A 19,470-nucleotide genomic window follows, 5' to 3' on the forward strand; every position below is an offset into this window, starting at 1 on the left:
CAAATTTGAATAACTAGGGATCAAATTATGAGGTTCTATTAAATCTGATATTTCACTCCTGAGATTAGGACACAGAGTTCTAAAAATAATTGGGACATCAAACTACTGTATAGTCTGTATACCCTATCCTATGCATATGGGACAAAATTAAGACAACATTATGATCAAATATCAGACAATACATATTGTTTCAAAGGTTGAATACCTATGTACTTTTCATTTCATTTTCATTTCATTTATTATCAACCAACTTACACTAACAGGTAAACCAAACATGTAAGTTATAGGTTACATTACATTAAATCACAACTATATAGGTAAATTGAATAAAATTAACGAACTAGACAGGACTACACAATATTACATATACACTGTTTTAGTTTAAATTTGACAGCTTATTATACTACTTACTAAATAATTAGCCTACCTAAATAATTAGTACATAATAACAATGACGCTATGACGTTATAGTTGTAGGAGTGGAGATCGACTCCAAATACCGAGTAGCAGTGGCTAGAAGCTTCGGTTCCCCCTGTGAGAATATGTCAGTCTGGGGGTCAAACAAAAGAATATTATTAATGTGATTCAGTGCTACATACAAAGGGCTGGAATTTAAAGCTACAGTGTTGGTGATGTAGTGCGAAAAGGGTTTCCTTCGGAAACGTCCACGCGTATTTATCATGCTAGTTCAGTGAATGTCAGTACATCTTGTACTGAGACTGACTGAGATAGCATGACACGTTCGTACGTTTTCGTAACAATTCGAAGGCAAATCTTTTCGCATTACATCTCTGTAAACAATTTAATCCAATAAATTAATTTCTCTATTAAATCAAGAATTGACTATCCCACTTCTGATGTCTTGTAACTTTCGTGATAATTTTGGTTGTTTGCTTGTTTCAGATTATAAATTTATTTGTAGCTGTCATTATGGACAACTTTGACTATTTGACCAGAGACTGGTCAATATTGGGACCACACCACTTAGATGAATTTATAAGGTAAGTTTTCCCAACTATAATGGGCATTCGCGAAAAAAGATTCAAATACTTTTTATTCTAAAATAGGTATAATTAATGTTTTTCTTACTCAGAATCACGAGTTCACGAGCCCTTTCCATCCTACTAGGTGGAAAAAGCGTCCCAAATTTCATTTTTCCACTTCGTTACTATTTTTCAAACACTGTACAGCGGTTACAAAGTGGAAAGTATGCAAAATAATATAAAAATTTTAAAAACATTTTTTTGTCTCTTGTTTTTTGTCCTAGATCGAAAGGGCTCGTGATTCTGAGTAGGAAAATCACAAAATTTACCTACCTTAGAAAAAATATTTTTGGTGATTATTGTCGCGAAAATACCCTGATAACAGCCTCACAGCTACTAATGTCTGATAAATTAATAAATTAATTTGAAAGACACATCCAATAGTTTTTTCGCGTAACAAGTTCCTAAATTTAAATTTAATTTAAATTAAATTGAAAAGAAAGATGCCCGTGTGGTGACGGGTTAAGAATTTCACCACCCCTGTCTTCCCGTATGTGTCGTAGAAGTCGACTGTGGGATTTGGGTTAAATTGTGGCGTAGGCGAGAGGCTGGCAACCTGTCACTGCAATGTCACAATTTTTCGTTTTCTTTTAGCCCCTTAATTGCCAAGAGTGGCACTGAGAGTACTGAGACTATAGTTTCATGTGCTCTGCCTACCCCTTTATGGGATACAGGCGTGATTGTATGTATGTGAAAAAAGATGCCGCATAACGTTCACGGTGAACGGTATAGCGACCGCAGTTCAGTACAAAAAAATACGTGTTTTAATTCTTTTTTTCAGGTTATGGAGTGAATATGATCCGGACGCGAAGGGCCGGATAAAACATTTAGATGTAGTTACATTGTTAAGAAAGATTAGCCCACCTCTAGGTAAGTCAATCAAATCAGCTTCTTTTTAAGAACTGTCAAAACGATTTGCTAGTACATGGAATTTATATGAAATCGCGAGGAGTGACGTCACGGTCAATTCATTTACTTTATATCTTTCTTACTTGACTCTTTCTGACTTATTTACTTAATAGAAATTATGTTCAAAAGTAACTACTGTCCATCGTTTCTTCAAACATTTTGGTGCTTTATTTCGTGCACTGCATTAAATATTTTTCCCCTCACTAGCTCGGAAACACGTGTTTTGTCCTTTAATACCAGCGGGTAAAAACGCATTTTATCCACTAGTGGGTAAAGTAATTTGACCTTGAATAAAGTCAAATTAACTGCTTTAAAATTGATGAAAGTAGGTGAATCTAGTAATAAAGATGATTTACCACCTGCAGGGCCGGATTAAGGGTAGAGCGAATGGAGCGGCCGCTCTAGGCGCCACATGGTAAGGGGGCGCCAAAATCGAGAATGTGGAAAAATCCATACAAAAAATTATACGTTGCGTGGGCGCGCACATATCACAAAATGGCGAGAGGAGTCGGAAATGAATCCACCTATTAAAAATCTAGATTTGTAATTCAGATTAAGTGGAATGTTGCACCACATTGCCATTCACAAGGGCGCTGATGCTAGGGCGCCGTAAAAGGAGGATTCTAGCCCTTGACGAACCACGTTGTTGTGCGGCGAACGGCAAAGTTATGTCGCTATCCAAATGCAAAAATATGAGTCTACCCGATAGTCCAAAGCGGAGTTCCTCATAAAGCCAAAGGCGCAAAACGGCTCAGAGAGGCGCAATTTTGTGAGTCATAGCAGATGGTGAGCGAATTTCAAAGCACTCAGATTACTTAGTGGCAAAATACCGAAATGGGCATCCCGGCGGTGACGATCGAGTCCACAGTTAATCTCTTAATTAACTCTTAGTGTTATAAAAATAATAGTGATGACGAAATATAAGGCCTAAAAGTCGGGAACATAAAATACCCCAAAATATGTCAAAGACCGCAGCTCCGCAGACGATAAAAGCTTGAAAGTTCGCGGATTCCCCGGAATTGAATAATTCAATTCAATTCAATTTCAATTTAATTTCAATTTATTGCATAAAATTAACACTGACAGTTAAACCTTACGTGCTAATTAGTTTTGTATTTCTTAGGATCTAACATGCAATATACAATATCAAGTACAGTGAAGTGAAACAGTTCATTGTTCATTAATGAAACAAATATTAAATTAAATTTAAATAGAACACATTACATTAGGTACATTCAAATTTAGATGTCATTTAGGTACATTAAACAGGTTGTGAGAATAAAATTGATCATTGATATAAATGTGAGGGAAGTGAAATAAATTTATTAAATTCATAGCAATACAATATCGTTCGGAAAAGTCAAAATGTTCAAATAAAAATAATTGAGAAACATATAAAATAAAAGCAAAAGTTAATTCAAATTATGTCAAAATAGCGAAAATGGGTCCTAATAATTTAAAGAAGTCAAATTTTAAAACTTAATTTTATTTAAAACAATTCAGGTAATGGAACTAGTGGTAACCGTTGTTTCGATGTAACAATTTGATGCGGCTAGGAATTTAGCTTCCGTCGTTAAAAATATATCTAGTTCTCTGTCGCTGTCCAGGATGGCGTTTAGTAACGTCAGTGCCAGGTGGAGAGGGGAGGCGGCGAGCAGGCGCGTGCGGCCCGCAGGCACGGCAAACAGACCACGGCTACGAGGCCGTAGCTGTTTTGCGGTGAGACGGGGACTCGCAGTGATATTTGTACCAGTAAAGATGGGTTCGTTACTTTTCCGCGAATCAATTGAAAAATATATTTTACTAAGTACATATTTCTGCGTGACTCTAAAGATGTATAATCTACCATACCTAAAACAAATAGGGTGGGATAGAGAAGGGGTAAAAGCCGTATAACTTCTTATAGAGGAACCTTATAAAAGTCTTTTGTACTCTCTCTAATAGAACCGTGTAGTGTTTTTCGTGGGGATTCCAGACAACAGCATTAGTTTCCAGTTTACTTCGAACGAATGCATTATAGAGAGTAGTCATGGCATGTTTATTGTTAAATTGTTTTGCTTGGCGCATGACAAATCCCAGGCATCTACGGGCCTCGTTACATGTTTTTGTAATGTGCTGATTAAATGTGAGCTGAGAATCAAACCACGTTCCTAAATCCTTGATAATCTCAGTGCGTTTTAACGGTTTGCCCTCTATGACATATGGGTGGGTTGTAGGGAACCGAGCACGCGTGTATGTGATAACTGAGCATTTTTCATTGTTGAGGGATAAGCTATTGTCGCGCGCCCAGGCGCAAACGCTATCTATGTCGAGTTGCAATAAGGAAAAGTCTTGGAGGCTGTTAATTGGCTTAGCTAATTTGAGATCATCCGCGAAAAGGAGGCATGATGAATGACTAAGTGCCGTTGGTAGGTCGTTAATTAGGATTAATTGAGTCAATAGGAAAAAAAATCGCGCTCGCTTCGCTCGCGCTTACTATTTATAATTATCTTCTCTTTTAGTTAGAATAAATTCCGGAAATGCGCTCCTCACTTGGCCACTATAGTGCTCCATTTTGCTTGTTATTTCACACGTAACTATACTAGGGTGCGACTACGAAACTTCAACCATTTGTCCCTTTCGCACTCTGTATGATGAAATCCATAAATTCTGTATTACGTTAATCTTCAAATTACGGCAATACTATGAAAAAATTTCGCGCTCGCTACGCTCGCGATTTATTTTCCTACATAGTAAAACTTCTTCCCAAGGGCGTCGAAACTCAAACTCGCTCTACCCTGATCGAGTGCACGGGCCGGCGCTGACCACCTGTGGAACTACTGGAAGCAGTGATAAACGCATTTTTTGCGTTGTAGTTTCCTCGCTATAGTGAGGGGAAAAGTTTTGTGTTACACTCGGGTGCAAATATATTTTACTTTTCGTGTTTTAAAAAACTCGCAAGTTCAGGATTCTATTCTCGAACCTCGCTCGAACCATTGCTCGTTTTTAAAACTAGCCTATTGATCCTGCGGCCCCTGCGGGGGGCAAATGTTCCATTTTCAACATATGATATTCTATAAATAAGGTACGGTATCACAATATTTCTCATTTCTAAGCATCGTAATTACCCTTGATCGAACAAATTGTACGGTACGACAAAAGGAGGCTAATTGTGATGCTATATATTTATGTATTTATTTAACATGCTATCGTTTCTAATTCTCATTTCAAGTTGCCGAAATAGTTATATATTTTACAAGGGGGCAAAGTTGTTGTTTAACCGCACGTACCAATATTGATACCCGAGCAAGCGAAAGATTCCAATATTGAAGCACGTAGCGAGTGGTTCAAAAAGTGGAATCTTGAGCGTATCGGGGGTTCAAAGCACGAAGGTTAAACAAACTTTGCTATCGAGAGAAACACATAATTTTTCACCAAACCAACAAGAACAAAGTACTGACTAGGTATAAAACCTCAAACTAAATAAAATCCATAAATCTATTCAATATTTATGATTAAAAATCAGTAAATTCTACCAGCCAGCTTAAAACATCAATTTAAAATTTGTTTGAAATTACTTGCACTCTTCTGGATAAAATTCAATTTTGCCATCTGTTTTCGTATAGCAAACTAAGCCGTTACCAGTTGGTGTGGTGAAAAATAATTAATGTTCCGCAGGGTTTGGCAAGCTGTGTCCACACCGCGTGGCCTGCAAGAGACTGGTCTCGATGAACATGCCGCTCAACTCGGACGGGACTGTCCTGTTTAACGCCACGCTCTTCGCCGTCGTTCGGACTTCGCTCAAGATCAAAACTGAGGGTATTTATACATTTTTCGTTTTGTTTTACGAGCTGCAGAACGTCCTTACAAAATGCAAAAATTCTACCTACCCTTATTACAAATACAAACAGCATAAAAAAATAGAAATAAATATGTATTCAGAAAAGATACTCAATGCACATATAAATATACAATGTAAATAGACACGTAATATTTAACACGTAATTTAACTTCAGTTTTAACTATTCTTAACTTAGTTAAAAAATAACATAACAGAGCAACTTTTTTTTTAAGTTTAATAGTTTTAATTTGTATATAATTGCTTAGGACAGGACTTCTTAGTTTTGATTTTCTTTGTTGTATTTAAGTATCTAATTTACTTAATCGAAAGTCAACATAGTCAAGAAGGCCGAATGTAAAATAAATATACCTTTACACAAATCCTTACCTGATACTCTTGACCACAGGAAGACGCAATCAAAATGTTGCCCCGTCAACTCCCAGTAAGTTATCGTTTGGGTCATAATTATTTTCGTTGTCTTGATTTTGTCCCCAAAATAAAGACCGGGTTCTACTTTGGAGACTACTTTTTGTGTGAGATCGAATTTTACTGGCATCAATCGCAAACACTATGTTCTAATTTATTTAAACAACGGTACGAAACATGGAAAAACCAAGGCAACATAATTTTGACCCGATTGCCACCTGTCAGTTTCTAAACATTTATCAATATCATTGTTTAAAATGTTATAATAATCAAGACCAGACAACTGGAGAATACAACCGAATAAGAACCTATACTTTAAATGGTTTGAATTCTCTACGCCTACATAGGCACTTACACACACAGACTAGGAATAGCACTCATTAGATGTACCTACCTAACCTAACATACCTAATTAAACACTTACATTAATTATACATTTATCAAAGTAAAAACACGCACAACATACTCGTACGTACACTCAATGTAAATAACAATAACTGACCTATTTCTATCAATGTTGTACTTATAATATATAATATGTATTTTAGTTTATTTTCTATATCTTGACAAGATTGTCACATGTAGCTCATAACAACCTACAAAAAATTACTCAAATCTCTAGCTAGAGCTAAACGGTTAAAACTTTTCATTAGCCTACTTTGAATATATTTACGTTAAAACATGAACTTTTTTTAAATAGTTCTACATTAGTACAATAGAGCTGCTAAACTTATTTACTTTTTAATCAATTGACTTTCAATTTGTTTATTAAGTAGCTTAACACATGTAAGTATAGTCACCGGCAATAACATAGTACAAAAATGCTGCTTTTAAATTGTCACACATTTCGTATTGCCGGTGACTGTGCTGCTCCTCCACTTAGATGTTTTAAAATATTTGTGCTTTAGTAAAATACTCAATGCTCTTGAACATCTTTACTTTTTATTAAATCTTTACGATCTCCATGAGGTCCATCCAACTTATCAAATCAATAAAAATATGCCATCAGATTTGTTTAAATCTCCTTTTTCTCTCAGGCAACATAGACGACTGCAACACAGAACTTAGAGCGGTAATCAAGAAGATTTGGAAGAGGACGTCGCCCAAACTTCTGGACCAGGTGGTACCTCCACCTGGGGACCCGAACGAAATCACCGTCGGCAAGTTCTATGCCACATTCCTGATTCAGGACTACTTTAGAAGGTAGGGTTTAGCGGTAAAAGGTTATCTTGTCTTATTCATTTTATATTTACTAACGTACACAGTATTATAGTACATTAACTGAAATTTCGTAGGGTACTACCTATTCTAAAAAATAATTTTAATAAGGTATCCAACTTGACATTTTTTTAAGTCAAAGAAAGAAGATAAAATGGTAGGAATGTTTGCACTTTATTGTAAAATTGCCCATCAAAATATTGTTTTCATTATATTATACACAGTGATCGGTTTTTTGGACTCGACATGGGGTGAACGACCTCAATCATTATGTTAGTATGGATATGCCCCGGGAATCCGGGCTTAATGTTGTTAGAAAAGGCAAAAAAATATGTACAATGTCCACAATGCCAAATGGTTTTATTGCTCAACCAAAAATATAAAGCAACATTAACATTATAAACTTAAACTAAAAATAGTACATAACGTAATAGGCCTTACTAACATGCGATTTCATAACCACTATAAATCTCTCCAACTGGTTGCCATGTAAGAGTAAAAAGTTCCTTAGAGATAATTTCGTCGTATCAATATTAACTTTTCTACTTGATATCCCGCGAGGGTGAATCCAAAAAACCGATCACTGAATTTATACATCATACCTACAATTTTGATTTAATCATTTGCTACAACTCGACGTTGTTTATTTTCAATTTTTTCGAGAGTCGGTGGTTCATTGTTCTCTTTCATAGTTACATTCAGAAAGTCTAATGTTTTATATAAAATGAGATTTCAAAACAGTAGTAGTAGTAGTAGTAATCACTTTATTGTGTACAACAGATTCATATACAGTTACAGAAACAGCGATATTAGGCATGATAATATTTACGTTAAATATTATATTTCTTCTATTACGTGAGACAGAAAAAAGCTTAAAAAATAGGATCTCCGTTCACTCATTTCTCTTATTGTGTCAATGTCCGTTTTCGACTTCATTTCCCTTCAGTTTGATTTGTTTCGAACACTGACACTGTTATTTTTGTTTCATAGGAATCACGCGTAAGTAACATCGGACGTATGTCTCTTGTTTAGGACTCGAATGTTCCCATTTAGTGTTTACGCTATACCTAAATCTGGCTCCACACAGGCGGTTATGTCTCTTCGTAATTCCTTTTTTGTTTACTGTGCAATAAAAGTACAAGTATCAAAAAATGGTATACCACAAGGTTTGTCGTCGTGATCGAGATCAACCTCAATCGACAATTACTACATTTCTAATCCAGCACAATTTAATATTTCACTGCTTCTTGCATTAATACTATTAGGTCTACTTGCACCAACGAAGATGGGGGGTTAACCTACCATTTTATATGGAGTTTGACAGATGACAGCCCACTAACCTTGAGTTAAGAGGTTGGTGCAAGTGGACCTTAAAGTCAATTATGCAATGCCAATACGAGTAAGACCTTAACTACATATATTTGAATATACAGAGAAATATCCAAAACGGAAATCTACACAACTTTTCGATTGGACTCCATTTTTTTAATATTTCCGTAGCTCCAACTTTTCTTAATTTTGTTTATTTTATTCTTTCATCTAATTATCAAAAAAGAAGTAACGATTGACTGTACATAACCGTCAATGTGGTTCCAGTGTAAAAAATGGTAAATAAATTAGAGTATAAAAATACGTAACTACCCTCAAATAGTTTGGGTTCCATGCATGTACCTAAGACGATGACGTAAATAAATATATAACTAAAGCTCCCGCAAAAGCTTCAAGGCATGTCTTTGGGTTGTCCCCGATTCCAAATAATGGTACATAAAATTTTCCTTTTCGTATTATATGGTTAAATGTTGTGTTTTTGTGATATTACCTTAAAAACTTAAATTGCCGTTAAACTAGGTGGTCTTTGTCCGATTTACTTTTAGGAAAATTGTAGCACTTAATAATTTACTTAGGCTGCTGATTATTTTACAACATAAATAAAAAACAATATTCTAATATCGTCATTGCACTTTTACTATTGTTTATATTTTATTGGTAAGTACATAAATTTAGGTTCCAGAGCTCACCATCGGCCCAGGTGTGGGATGCAGTATGTAAGCGAGGTAAACTACCTTCAGTACTTACAGATAAAAGCGTTAAAATCAACGTTTTTTTCTTTAAAACCAAGGTTTTGGAGAAAAAATGCCTTAAAGTTAAAAAGGATGCTTGGGAATGAGTATCATGTGTCCCAACAAGACGCACCTCCAGCACATTCGGGAAATGGTATTCTAGCGTAGTTTCAGACTAATTTGGCAGTTTTTTATCCGAAACATGAGTGGCCACCCAGGCCTCCAGGTTTAGGCGTATTAGACTATTTTGTATGGTCATACATGCTTTGAAGACTAAATTTTTATAAAATCATAAACCTAGATCATTTCAAAAAGGTTATCGAGAGTATTTGGGATGAAATGTGAAGAAAACGGTGCGTGCCGCGTGTGATCCGTTTGAGAAGCGTTTGAGGCTGGTAAACAAGTTAATGCTGGAGTTATTCCAAAACATTTGTTGTGAATTATATTACGCAATTTCTCAAAAATACAAATAGCCATTTTACTCCAAATTTTATAGATATGCGATGGCTCCTAGATCACGCATAGCCTAGCTTACACTAGATTTTTCTCTATAATAGCTTAGACTGCACACTAGTGCACACGTACCGTCAATGTACCATTCAATTCTCAATATAACCTTCTTTACCTCAAGGTTCAAAAAGCGGAAGGAGCAAGAATTAAGGCAAAACGATGAAGCGTGTCACCAGATGACTCTACAGGCGGGTTTGAGGACTCTTCACGAGGCAGGACCTGAGCTGAAAAGGGCTATATCAGGGAATCTCGACGACATTACTACAGAATGTGATGTGCCTATGCATAGGGTAAGCAACACAAAACTTGAAAAGGAAGCATTCGTTTAAAAATCATTAAATCAAGAATTATTTTGGACTTTGGAGCGCTAAGGTTTCCCTTATTTTCCTTGGATCTGGTTTTTTAAAGTAAGGTGCGTTTGTAAGACCAAACGGCATAATCCTAAACTCGTAAGGCCCAGCGAATTGAAATAGAAATGTAGTTACAATAAGACTGATTAATTTAGACTGAATGTGTGCAACAGAGAAACCACTCCTTGTTTGGAGGCGTGTGGTCGAGCATACGAAGACACGGACCCAACAGACACGTCAGACACGGGAAACCGGGAGAACCTCCGATGGGTAAATTTAGTTTTTTTATTTATTTTATTAATAAACGAATCAATTGCAATCATTTTTGGAATTAAGAATGATTTTTCGACAATATGCATTGATATTGATATAGTTACAAACATAAGAGAAACTCCATCTGGAAATGTTATTACCTTGCGATATTATATATATAATAATTTGTAACGCAATGTGAGATGAACTGGTATAAAATACAATATTATTTTTTGTTTAATAATAAGATTAATAAGGAAACCCTAAACCCTGTCTAAACTTAAAAATGCTAGTACTGCCTTGGGTGATCAAGAGGCCGTGAGTTCCAGTGTTGCCCAAGGCTGAACTTCTCCACTTTTAAATTTATTCTTAGCCGAGTGGCATCAATTACAGACTTTTCTGCCTCTCAAAAAGTTAATGTATACACGGTGTTTCCGGTATCACTCAAAACCTCAGACACCCCAACTGATTTTTATTTTTTTTAACTCATCTAGAGTATTCATCTTTTAATCTGATCGTTACTTTTTTTTTAATTGAATTTTTAATTTTCTGTACAGCTCTACTTGACTTTTAGCTCTACACTCAATAAAATAATTGCTAACTACCATCATAAACCATAAGACTATTTATTTGTGTACGTTACTGCAACGACATAAGGTTTACCAATAGACAGCTAAGATGTTACTGTAAAACACTTTAAAGCTTTGTCACAGTAAACTTCAAATTGGACAGGTAATCGCAGTAAGCAAATAAACTCAATATTCAAAATGACAAGGTTGTAATTAGGTAAGAGTTCAATTTGTTATGACTTATGATAAACATTAAGATTAAACTGACAAACAACGTCAAACTAGTAGCGGAAAAAATAATCGTCCAAGTAACCGGCCAGTATTAATACCCCTAAATACTGAAAAAAGGTAAACAACCTCTAACAATGCGATATACACAATGTTGTATTACGAGTACAATAGAATGGGCACGTAAAAAATAACTAATAATACTAATTTAAATAAAAATATTACCCCCATCAAGATATAGCTCAATCGATTCTACTCTCGATTCTGAACAAACTGTTTTCAGGTTTTTAGTGTTAAGTGAAACACGGTGTATAGTTTTATTTTTGTAAATTACAATTTTGTAAATAAATTGTATTGTATTCATTAGGAGAAGGAGTGGGTAACCATCTCAGTTCGATGATGCAGCGAGAATATGGAGTAGGAACTTTACCTCTAGCACCAACAGTGTAAGTAAGACCTCAAACTATTTTAAGAAGATTAATATATTGATGGCGATGATCATCCTCATTATAATTGCTTGTACTATTTTTATCAAAATCATCTAAGAGACTAAGTTTTTTGTTTTATAATTTCAAAATAAATGATCTTCAAATAAAGGGAAAGGATCGATCAAATGAATTATTTTAAACACTGATTAAAGTTTCGTAATAAATTTGATCTTTCAGGCCGAATGGACAACCAAAGGAGCAAATACCACTTAGACCTTTAATATTCAATGGAGAGTCAGAGAAGATATATCAAGTTCTAGAGTGAGTACTCAAATCGTAACGACAAATAATATCATTGCTTTATTGTCATTAAAATTCTAATTATTTGTATATAATATAAGCTCTAACGTTGGCAAAATTAATGCACATTAAGATTTTTGTTCACAAGGCCAACATAAATTTAGAAGATGATTCATATTTTTGTCCAATTCTAAATGGAAATTACTTGTTACATTGCAGAAAAACCACAAATGATCTAAAGAACGCTTACAAAGGTAGTCTTGTGTGGTTTTGAGTTTGTTTTCCCCAAAGTAGATCAGCCTTTTGGACCACAGCACAAAATAACCCTAGCTTAGAACTAACACCTTTCCTAACACGATCTTCTATTTCACTGCATCCTTGTGGAATCCGGTAACGTATCAGTAATCAGAAATCTAATTACCCGGAGATGTTAGGTCAGATAGGTCTGGCATTCGGTTGCGTTAATTATCTAACGACACCAAGTGAAGTGGCTCAGATAAAAACGTCCCCAGCTGTGTCTAGACAAAAGATACATCCAGAAGACTCGACGTCTTCCAGGGAGAAGTTACCGATGCCGAGAAAAGCGTCACCGGAAGATAAAACGCCATCGCCGAGCGCGTTCGAAGCGATACAGCCGAAGATATCTCCGCACCTCGCTAGCGAGTGCACACCGACGACCGAGTCGAAAACGATGACCTTGTACGGCTACAATGCAGCGGCGAAGCTTCCTTTCGCGTTCTCGCACGCGAAAGCCGTGTGCCGTGGAGGGGAGAGGAGAAGTCTGCGAGCTATCAAGCCGGTGGTGACAGGTCGGATGGTGCGCAGTGCCTCGTCAGGGGCGGCGAGCTCGCATGCGCCGCCCGCCCAGCTTTTAGCTCGACCGCACTCGCCAGGTCCGCACCCAAGGGAGCCTCCTTCTTTAAGTCCGACTACGCGTGTTGTAAAACAATCCTGAACTGGGTGGCTAGCCGAATGGCACAATCGTTCACGAAACGCTCACGAAACGAAGCGCTAGTAGATATCTATCTCTATCGCGCTTGCGTATTGGCGCGACAGAGCCAGCGGCGTATCGCTTTCGTTTGGCGTCGGAGAAATGCCATTCGGCTACGGGGCCTGTAATCATTGTTCTTTAACAAACTCCATACCCTTTAAAACATTATTCGTTTTTATTATTTCCTGTTGTAGCACTTTCTTATTCTTTTATATTACTATCATTTAGATAAACACCAAATAATAATCCACATGTCTTTACGTTTTGAAGTTTTGGATTCTTTTACAACACAAAATAATAATTGGCAGTTTTAAAGAAAAGAAAAAAATTTGATGAAGCAAATTATCATGATTATTTCTTAGAAGGGAGCTTCCGAAAAGTAGAAGAATAAACATCAATGCATCACTAATAAAATTCAAAAGCTTTACAGAACCAAGATGGAGGAAAGAAATGGTAGAAATGAACACTCACAGAGCTTCTGCCAATCAAATCACAACTAAAACTAAAGTCAAACCAGCCAGATATGACAGTAAAAAAAAGGGCAGAGAAAAAAAACCTTCCTCTTTCTAACACTATAGCACCAATACTACAAAGAAAGAGATAGGAAATCTCCAGCTTTGACTAGATATATCAGTCTATCTTCTGCCATATTTGGCCGGCCAGACTATAACACTAACACTATATTTTGCACATTATACACATTAACTGCTGAATTTGCTATGACATTAAAATCATAACCATACAATTTAACAAGTCTTTAAATATTACCAGAATAACCATTTTTGTATAAAGCAGCATGTAAGAAATCGTTTGAAGAGCTAAAATAGTGCATCTTAGTAAATAGAAGAGGTTTAGCAGCTTATAGAACAATTAATACTTGATTTTTAGATTTTACTCTGGTGCTGAAGTGGATGTTTGATCAGTATCATTATTATCCATAAAATATTATTTTAATGATCTTTATGATTACGATAATCACGCCCCACGTTGGGCGCCATTTTGAAGCGGCGGCTAGCTCGTTTTTGGGTTCGGATTGAGGCTATTTAGAGTGGAATACGTAGATTTAATTAACAATTTACTGTTATAAGGCACGTTACATTATTGTAACACCCAAAAGTATATAACAGTAAGCGAATTGGCAAGTTTATACACATTTTTAGAACTTAAGCACATAAACAATGTTACTCGTAACGCGCTGGTTGCCGGTGCGCTATAACAATGATTATGAAATACTTTTATAACGTTATAACAACCACGGTTAAAATTCATGAATTTCATCATTTATTAGGTACTTGAATGTAATGTAGGTAACCGAGTTACACAAAAATTTGTTAGTCTTCATTCAACTTTAATCAAAGTAAATCTAAATTGTGTAATGAGAATCTGTAATCATTTAATCATTATTCATCAATCATGCAAACCTGAAAAGTGACTTGTATTTATCAGGTATTAGTGTTCATTTTCTCTATATCTCAAACATTCTATGAATAATAATGATACTTCATACATTCTTCAGTGACCTAATTAATTTTAGCACGAAGCTTCTAATAAATATATATCGTAAAGTTTCACGAGGACCTCAGATTTAGTTGCAGTTTGATAAATAAATAGATTAAAGCTTTAGAATAAAAATGAATAGAGAAGCTAGTTTTCGCTTCATTGATAGATAAATATATAAGTAAGTAGATAACACCATAATTTATTAATTTTAATATAAAAAGTATAACGACATTAAATTTGATGTAGCGTCGACTGATACAGCAAGTGTTTAGGAATCATTTATAAAATAATTTTATAAAGTGTATGCAATAATTGTTTTAAGTTTATAGTACTTAGTGGTACCTATTCAAATTACTTCCAAATACTTTTTGATAAGTAGGTTGTTTGCACGAGGTATCATTCAAAGAATTATAAGTATTAAAGGACAAACTTAGTTCTAAGAAACTGAAAATTCGAATTATTAGATTGACTTTGATATTTTGTTTACGTAAATATCAAATGCGGTTGACTATTGCACATTTTCAACATAAAATCTTCACCAATAAATGATTACAGGAGGCGATAGCTCGGGCCGCGGCGTGGTGTCACTGCCGGGCAGTCCGCGTGGCATCAACTCCTCTGTACCCGTCGTTGGTTCAGCTGAGAGTCTGGTTACTAGGGTACGTTACCGTAAACATGTTGTAGAACTACATTGGGCAGCTTCAGTTCATTAATCATATAAGATTTATAAGGCAGCATGGAATTTTGCAAAGCCTTTAATTTAAAAATATGTAGTAAAATAGTAATGCTCGCAGACGTTTCTGCATGATAAAAAAACTGTTATTTCTGATCAGGTGTTAGCTGAACAAGGTCTGGCGGCTTACTGCGACGCGGAGTTCGTAAGGAACACCTCTCGGGAGATGCAGGAGGCACTCGAGATGACGCAGGAGCAGATGGACAGGTATAACCTAAAGCCTTGTGACAGAACAAGTTCTTAAGACGTTAAGTCCTTCTCGTTATTAAATATAAAACTTACGTTTTTCAAGGCAAATGAAAGATTCCTTGATCATTCCTTTTGGTGCCGTGACCAGGATATAAGATGTACTGTTTGTAGCTCATCTTGGATACCAAGGTTTATAATCAAATAATATAAAGCAGCCTTGCCCGTGTGGTGACGGATTAAGAATTTCACCACCCCCTTTCTTCCCGTGGGTGTCGTAAAAGTCAACTGTGGGATATGGGTTAAAATGTGGCGTAGGCGAGAGGCTGGCAACCTGTCACTCCAGTGTCATTTATGATTTTTCCCTGCTAAACCATATTTTTGATCACCTGTAATACCAGGGCCGCAGATCCGGAAGGCGAAATAATAGAAATTTTCCTGCATACCTACTCCATATTTCCTATCACCAGTAGAACCAGGACCATAGAACCGAAAGGTGGTAAGGCAGGGTTACACAGCCGTAGGCACACAGATTAGTTTATGTATTGTAAATAGTAGAAAATTAATAGGGTAGTAATATTTTAAGCGGTTACTCACGTATTAAGTCGATATAGCGTTCGACATGTTTCGGTCCAATTTCGAGAACCTTTCTCAAGAGTAGCGACCCCGCCTTTACATATCGAGAGCGCGACGCATACTGCGGGCGCTTGCTCGGTGCGCGCGGCTGCTGAGGACAGGCGCAGGGGGGGTCGGCGGCGCGGGCGACGTCACCGTGGCGAAATCGGAGCTACCAGTGGGTAATGCTATTTTGGGGTTACTTTGATCAAAGACATAAATTACCATCTTCAAAAAATCAACTTTATTTAAGATTGTCTCAATATTTATCACAAAAAGAGATCAAATTGTCAGCCTCAATAAGTACCTTAACATAATACACAATAATCAACTTTGTGTACCTAAGTATGGTCAATGTTACCCCATGCAGGTGATCAAAGACACCCCACAAACTAAATAATTAGTAATAAAATGCCTAGTTTGAATTTTAACACAAAACTCAATAGAATGATATACCTAAACATATTTCTGGCAAGCTAATATTCACTGTGAACCTTTTACTTTAATACCCACTAAGTTAGTTTAGAAGTTATTTGAACATGATAAACAGCGATAAACTATACTTACATTTTTACAAGAGATTTGCACTGCCCATGACCATACTTGTTCACTGCGTTAGTGCAACTAATGGTAGTAACTATCGATAGTGCCAACGCCGTTAAAAACACCATAAGGGTTCCTGTTGTACCTTTTGGTACGGAACCCTAAAAATGGACAGATGCGTTGGGACATGTAACCCCAGTAGTAAAATAGTTTTTATATATAATGGAACACAATTTTGTTTCCAATTAACCCCTTATTTGCCAAGAGTGGCATTGAAACTTGAGTAGTTGGGATACATAGGCGTGATTATACCTCACGTTTTCTTCTTGGTGTTGCCTAATGATTAGGAAACTTCTTCGAAATGGACATGGAATGATAAAAATGTATGTAGGCAGACTGATTTGCCTAGGAATCTCGCTACGTCTGTATAGACACCGAAACTTTATTTTTTGCTGCTCATAAATTGGCCGTCAACTCTCTGTTTTTATAAATTTACTAAATCATAACATTTTCTACAGAAGTTATTAGGTACCTTCCCGTTATAGATATCAATTAATGGTGAGTTCAAGTACGTAGTGACTCGGTACAAGTAGACTTGACATTTTCTCTCTATTCTTCTGATTCCAATTTCATTCTTACCAGATTCTGACCTTTATTCTGAGACTAATTATCTTAAATCTTATACACATGGTAACGAGTAGGTATTAAAATGTAACTTATTTTTATAGGGCGGCACATCAACTTATGATTCAAGAGAGGAATATAAAACAAGCCCAAAACCAGCCTCAAGTTGTAAGTATCTACTTCAGCATTCTGGGGTCGATAACACCATAAAAACCATGTCCAAGCATATCCAAATGCACTAACCGTATTTCATGCTTACCATAATCTTGCTTGTATGTTAACCAAATGCTAGTTCCTTTTCCAGTATTTTTAAATGTCCTACTACCCTTTATTCAGAGGACGACACTGCCGTCTGAGATCAAAACTGTTCGTATGAGATGAGCTCTTGAGGTTTGTTTAGTGTTTTCCTCTCTGAACTGCAAATCCAGTATAGCTTGTGCAAGTTGCCTATACCTAACCTACCCTCACATCACAGCGTGTGAATGTGTGTAACCCTTACCTTATGACTTTGGCAAATAACTGCTTAAAATAGCAAATTGTTTTTAGTCTTCAAACTCTTTTGGGTGGCAGTTACCCAACCAAGCAGAGCAGATAGTGTGTTAATGAACAGAACTTTGTAAAATTGACAAATTAAGTAGGCGGACATCTTAACATGTCTACGCTATCTACATTTGTATGTTGTTTACATTATTCTTATTCTTGTACATAAATGGAAACTAAATAACACCTTAATCAGGAAACAAAGGTTAACTTTAAAGAATATTTTTTTCGAGTTCAACGTTAGATGAATGGTGAAATCGGCCCCTTTTACAAACTTACCTCTAGTTCCCCAGCACACAGAATTTAATGAATGTATAGGCTAACATTTGGGCTGTTACAGGGCGATACGCTAGCTCGCCACCCTTACCAGCCCCCGACCATGCCCCCACCCTTCAAGCCGTTATAGCAGAGAGTGGCCGCGCCTCTCAAGATGGCGGACACGATCAAAATGGCGGCCAAGATGGCGGCGCGCCGAATGGCAGCAATGGCGCGAAACACCACAGACAACACAAGAGGAAGAGAAAAAGAAAACCAGTATTGGTATAGTCTATTGAAATATGTTTGAGGTGTGCTCAAATATTTTTTTATTTGTTGCTTAGGGTTAGTAGATGATTTTTACCGCCGATTTATCATCGCAATAGTTAGGATGGGACAGTAATATAGAAATCTGCTTTCAATAAATACTTGTCAGTGTCTACCAAATTGTACCGACAAATCTACTAAGTACGTTTGTAAATCCCTAATTGAATTACCTACTTTCACGTGAAATGTCAATGCAAAACATTATTACTTGTCAATTGTTCTTTGTTTATTAAAACTTCTGAAAAAACAAAGCGCTTGATAGTTCAGGACGGCGATCTAAAGCTTAGATAAATTTTGTTCAGGTCAAAGAGCAGTAAACATGAGTGATATCATACAAGTCACGTTCCCGGTCACTCCTAGATGGCGCCACGTGACGTAAATTTTGTATGGCTATAGACCTCCGGTTACCATCGTATATTATCTAGTGTTCTCTCCAAGAGATAAATAGATGGCGTTGTAACCAAATCTGAGGTCAAAGTGCCTTACGAAACATGTAACTTGAGATCTTGCTAATTTATCATTTACAAGAAAAGCTATGTATTCTGTTCTTCTTCTCTTCAATATTTTATTTATTGCTGTTAAAATCGTCGATTAGCATCTCTTCTTAGATGCCTAAATTTGTTGGTATTAGGAAAATAATGGTCTTCTGTGCATTGAGCATAGAAGACGTTCTATTTTATTAACTTCTGTGTACAGCAGATGAAAAAGTGAGATTAGTAGATCGAATGTATCTGGTAAAATTTAGACGTTGTAATGTTTAGAAAGGGCCAAATAATATCAACTTCAGGAGTGGTTCGTAATTTGAAATACTTGTAACATATTTATTGTATGTAAAGAATAAACTCATCTTTATCATTCAGCGTTAGCAAAAACGGACCTCAAAATGTATGGTAAGACGATTAGATACCAATTTATAATCATTGTCTATGGCGCTTATGCCCCGCGGTGTCGTATTTGTATACGAACATCGCTCATAACGCCGTAAGCGCCATCGACAATAAGGTCTCTTTACCCAGATAACGTCACATTTAGAGGTCCAAAGG

The 19,470-nt window shown here is 36.3% G+C and overlaps 1 protein-coding gene across 1 annotated transcript in view; it reads left to right on the forward strand.

Annotated features, from left to right (window-relative positions):
- The window catches only part of LOC125237357 (muscle calcium channel subunit alpha-1-like), a 54,049-nt gene extending 34,579 nt beyond the window's left edge, over window positions 1-19,470 (forward strand). Inside the window, exons 32-45 of the mRNA XM_048144357.1 lie at window positions 904-1,001; window positions 1,825-1,913; window positions 5,610-5,750; window positions 6,179-6,214; window positions 7,236-7,401; window positions 10,108-10,276; window positions 10,510-10,606; window positions 11,753-11,831; window positions 12,051-12,134; window positions 12,672-12,922; window positions 15,160-15,263; window positions 15,438-15,544; window positions 17,410-17,473; window positions 18,164-19,470. Coding sequence (XP_048000314.1) covers window positions 904-1,001; window positions 1,825-1,913; window positions 5,610-5,750; window positions 6,179-6,214; window positions 7,236-7,401; window positions 10,108-10,276; window positions 10,510-10,606; window positions 11,753-11,831; window positions 12,051-12,134; window positions 12,672-12,922; window positions 15,160-15,263; window positions 15,438-15,544; window positions 17,410-17,473; window positions 18,164-18,391 — 1,713 coding nt within the window. The 3' untranslated portion in view covers window positions 18,392-19,470. The remainder of the gene's footprint in view (window positions 1-903; window positions 1,002-1,824; window positions 1,914-5,609; window positions 5,751-6,178; window positions 6,215-7,235; window positions 7,402-10,107; window positions 10,277-10,509; window positions 10,607-11,752; window positions 11,832-12,050; window positions 12,135-12,671; window positions 12,923-15,159; window positions 15,264-15,437; window positions 15,545-17,409; window positions 17,474-18,163) is intronic.

The sequence above is a fragment of the Leguminivora glycinivorella genome, chromosome 21, assembly GCF_023078275.1.
Source record: "Leguminivora glycinivorella isolate SPB_JAAS2020 chromosome 21, LegGlyc_1.1, whole genome shotgun sequence".
Classification (NCBI taxonomy): Eukaryota; Metazoa; Arthropoda; class Insecta; order Lepidoptera; family Tortricidae; genus Leguminivora; species Leguminivora glycinivorella.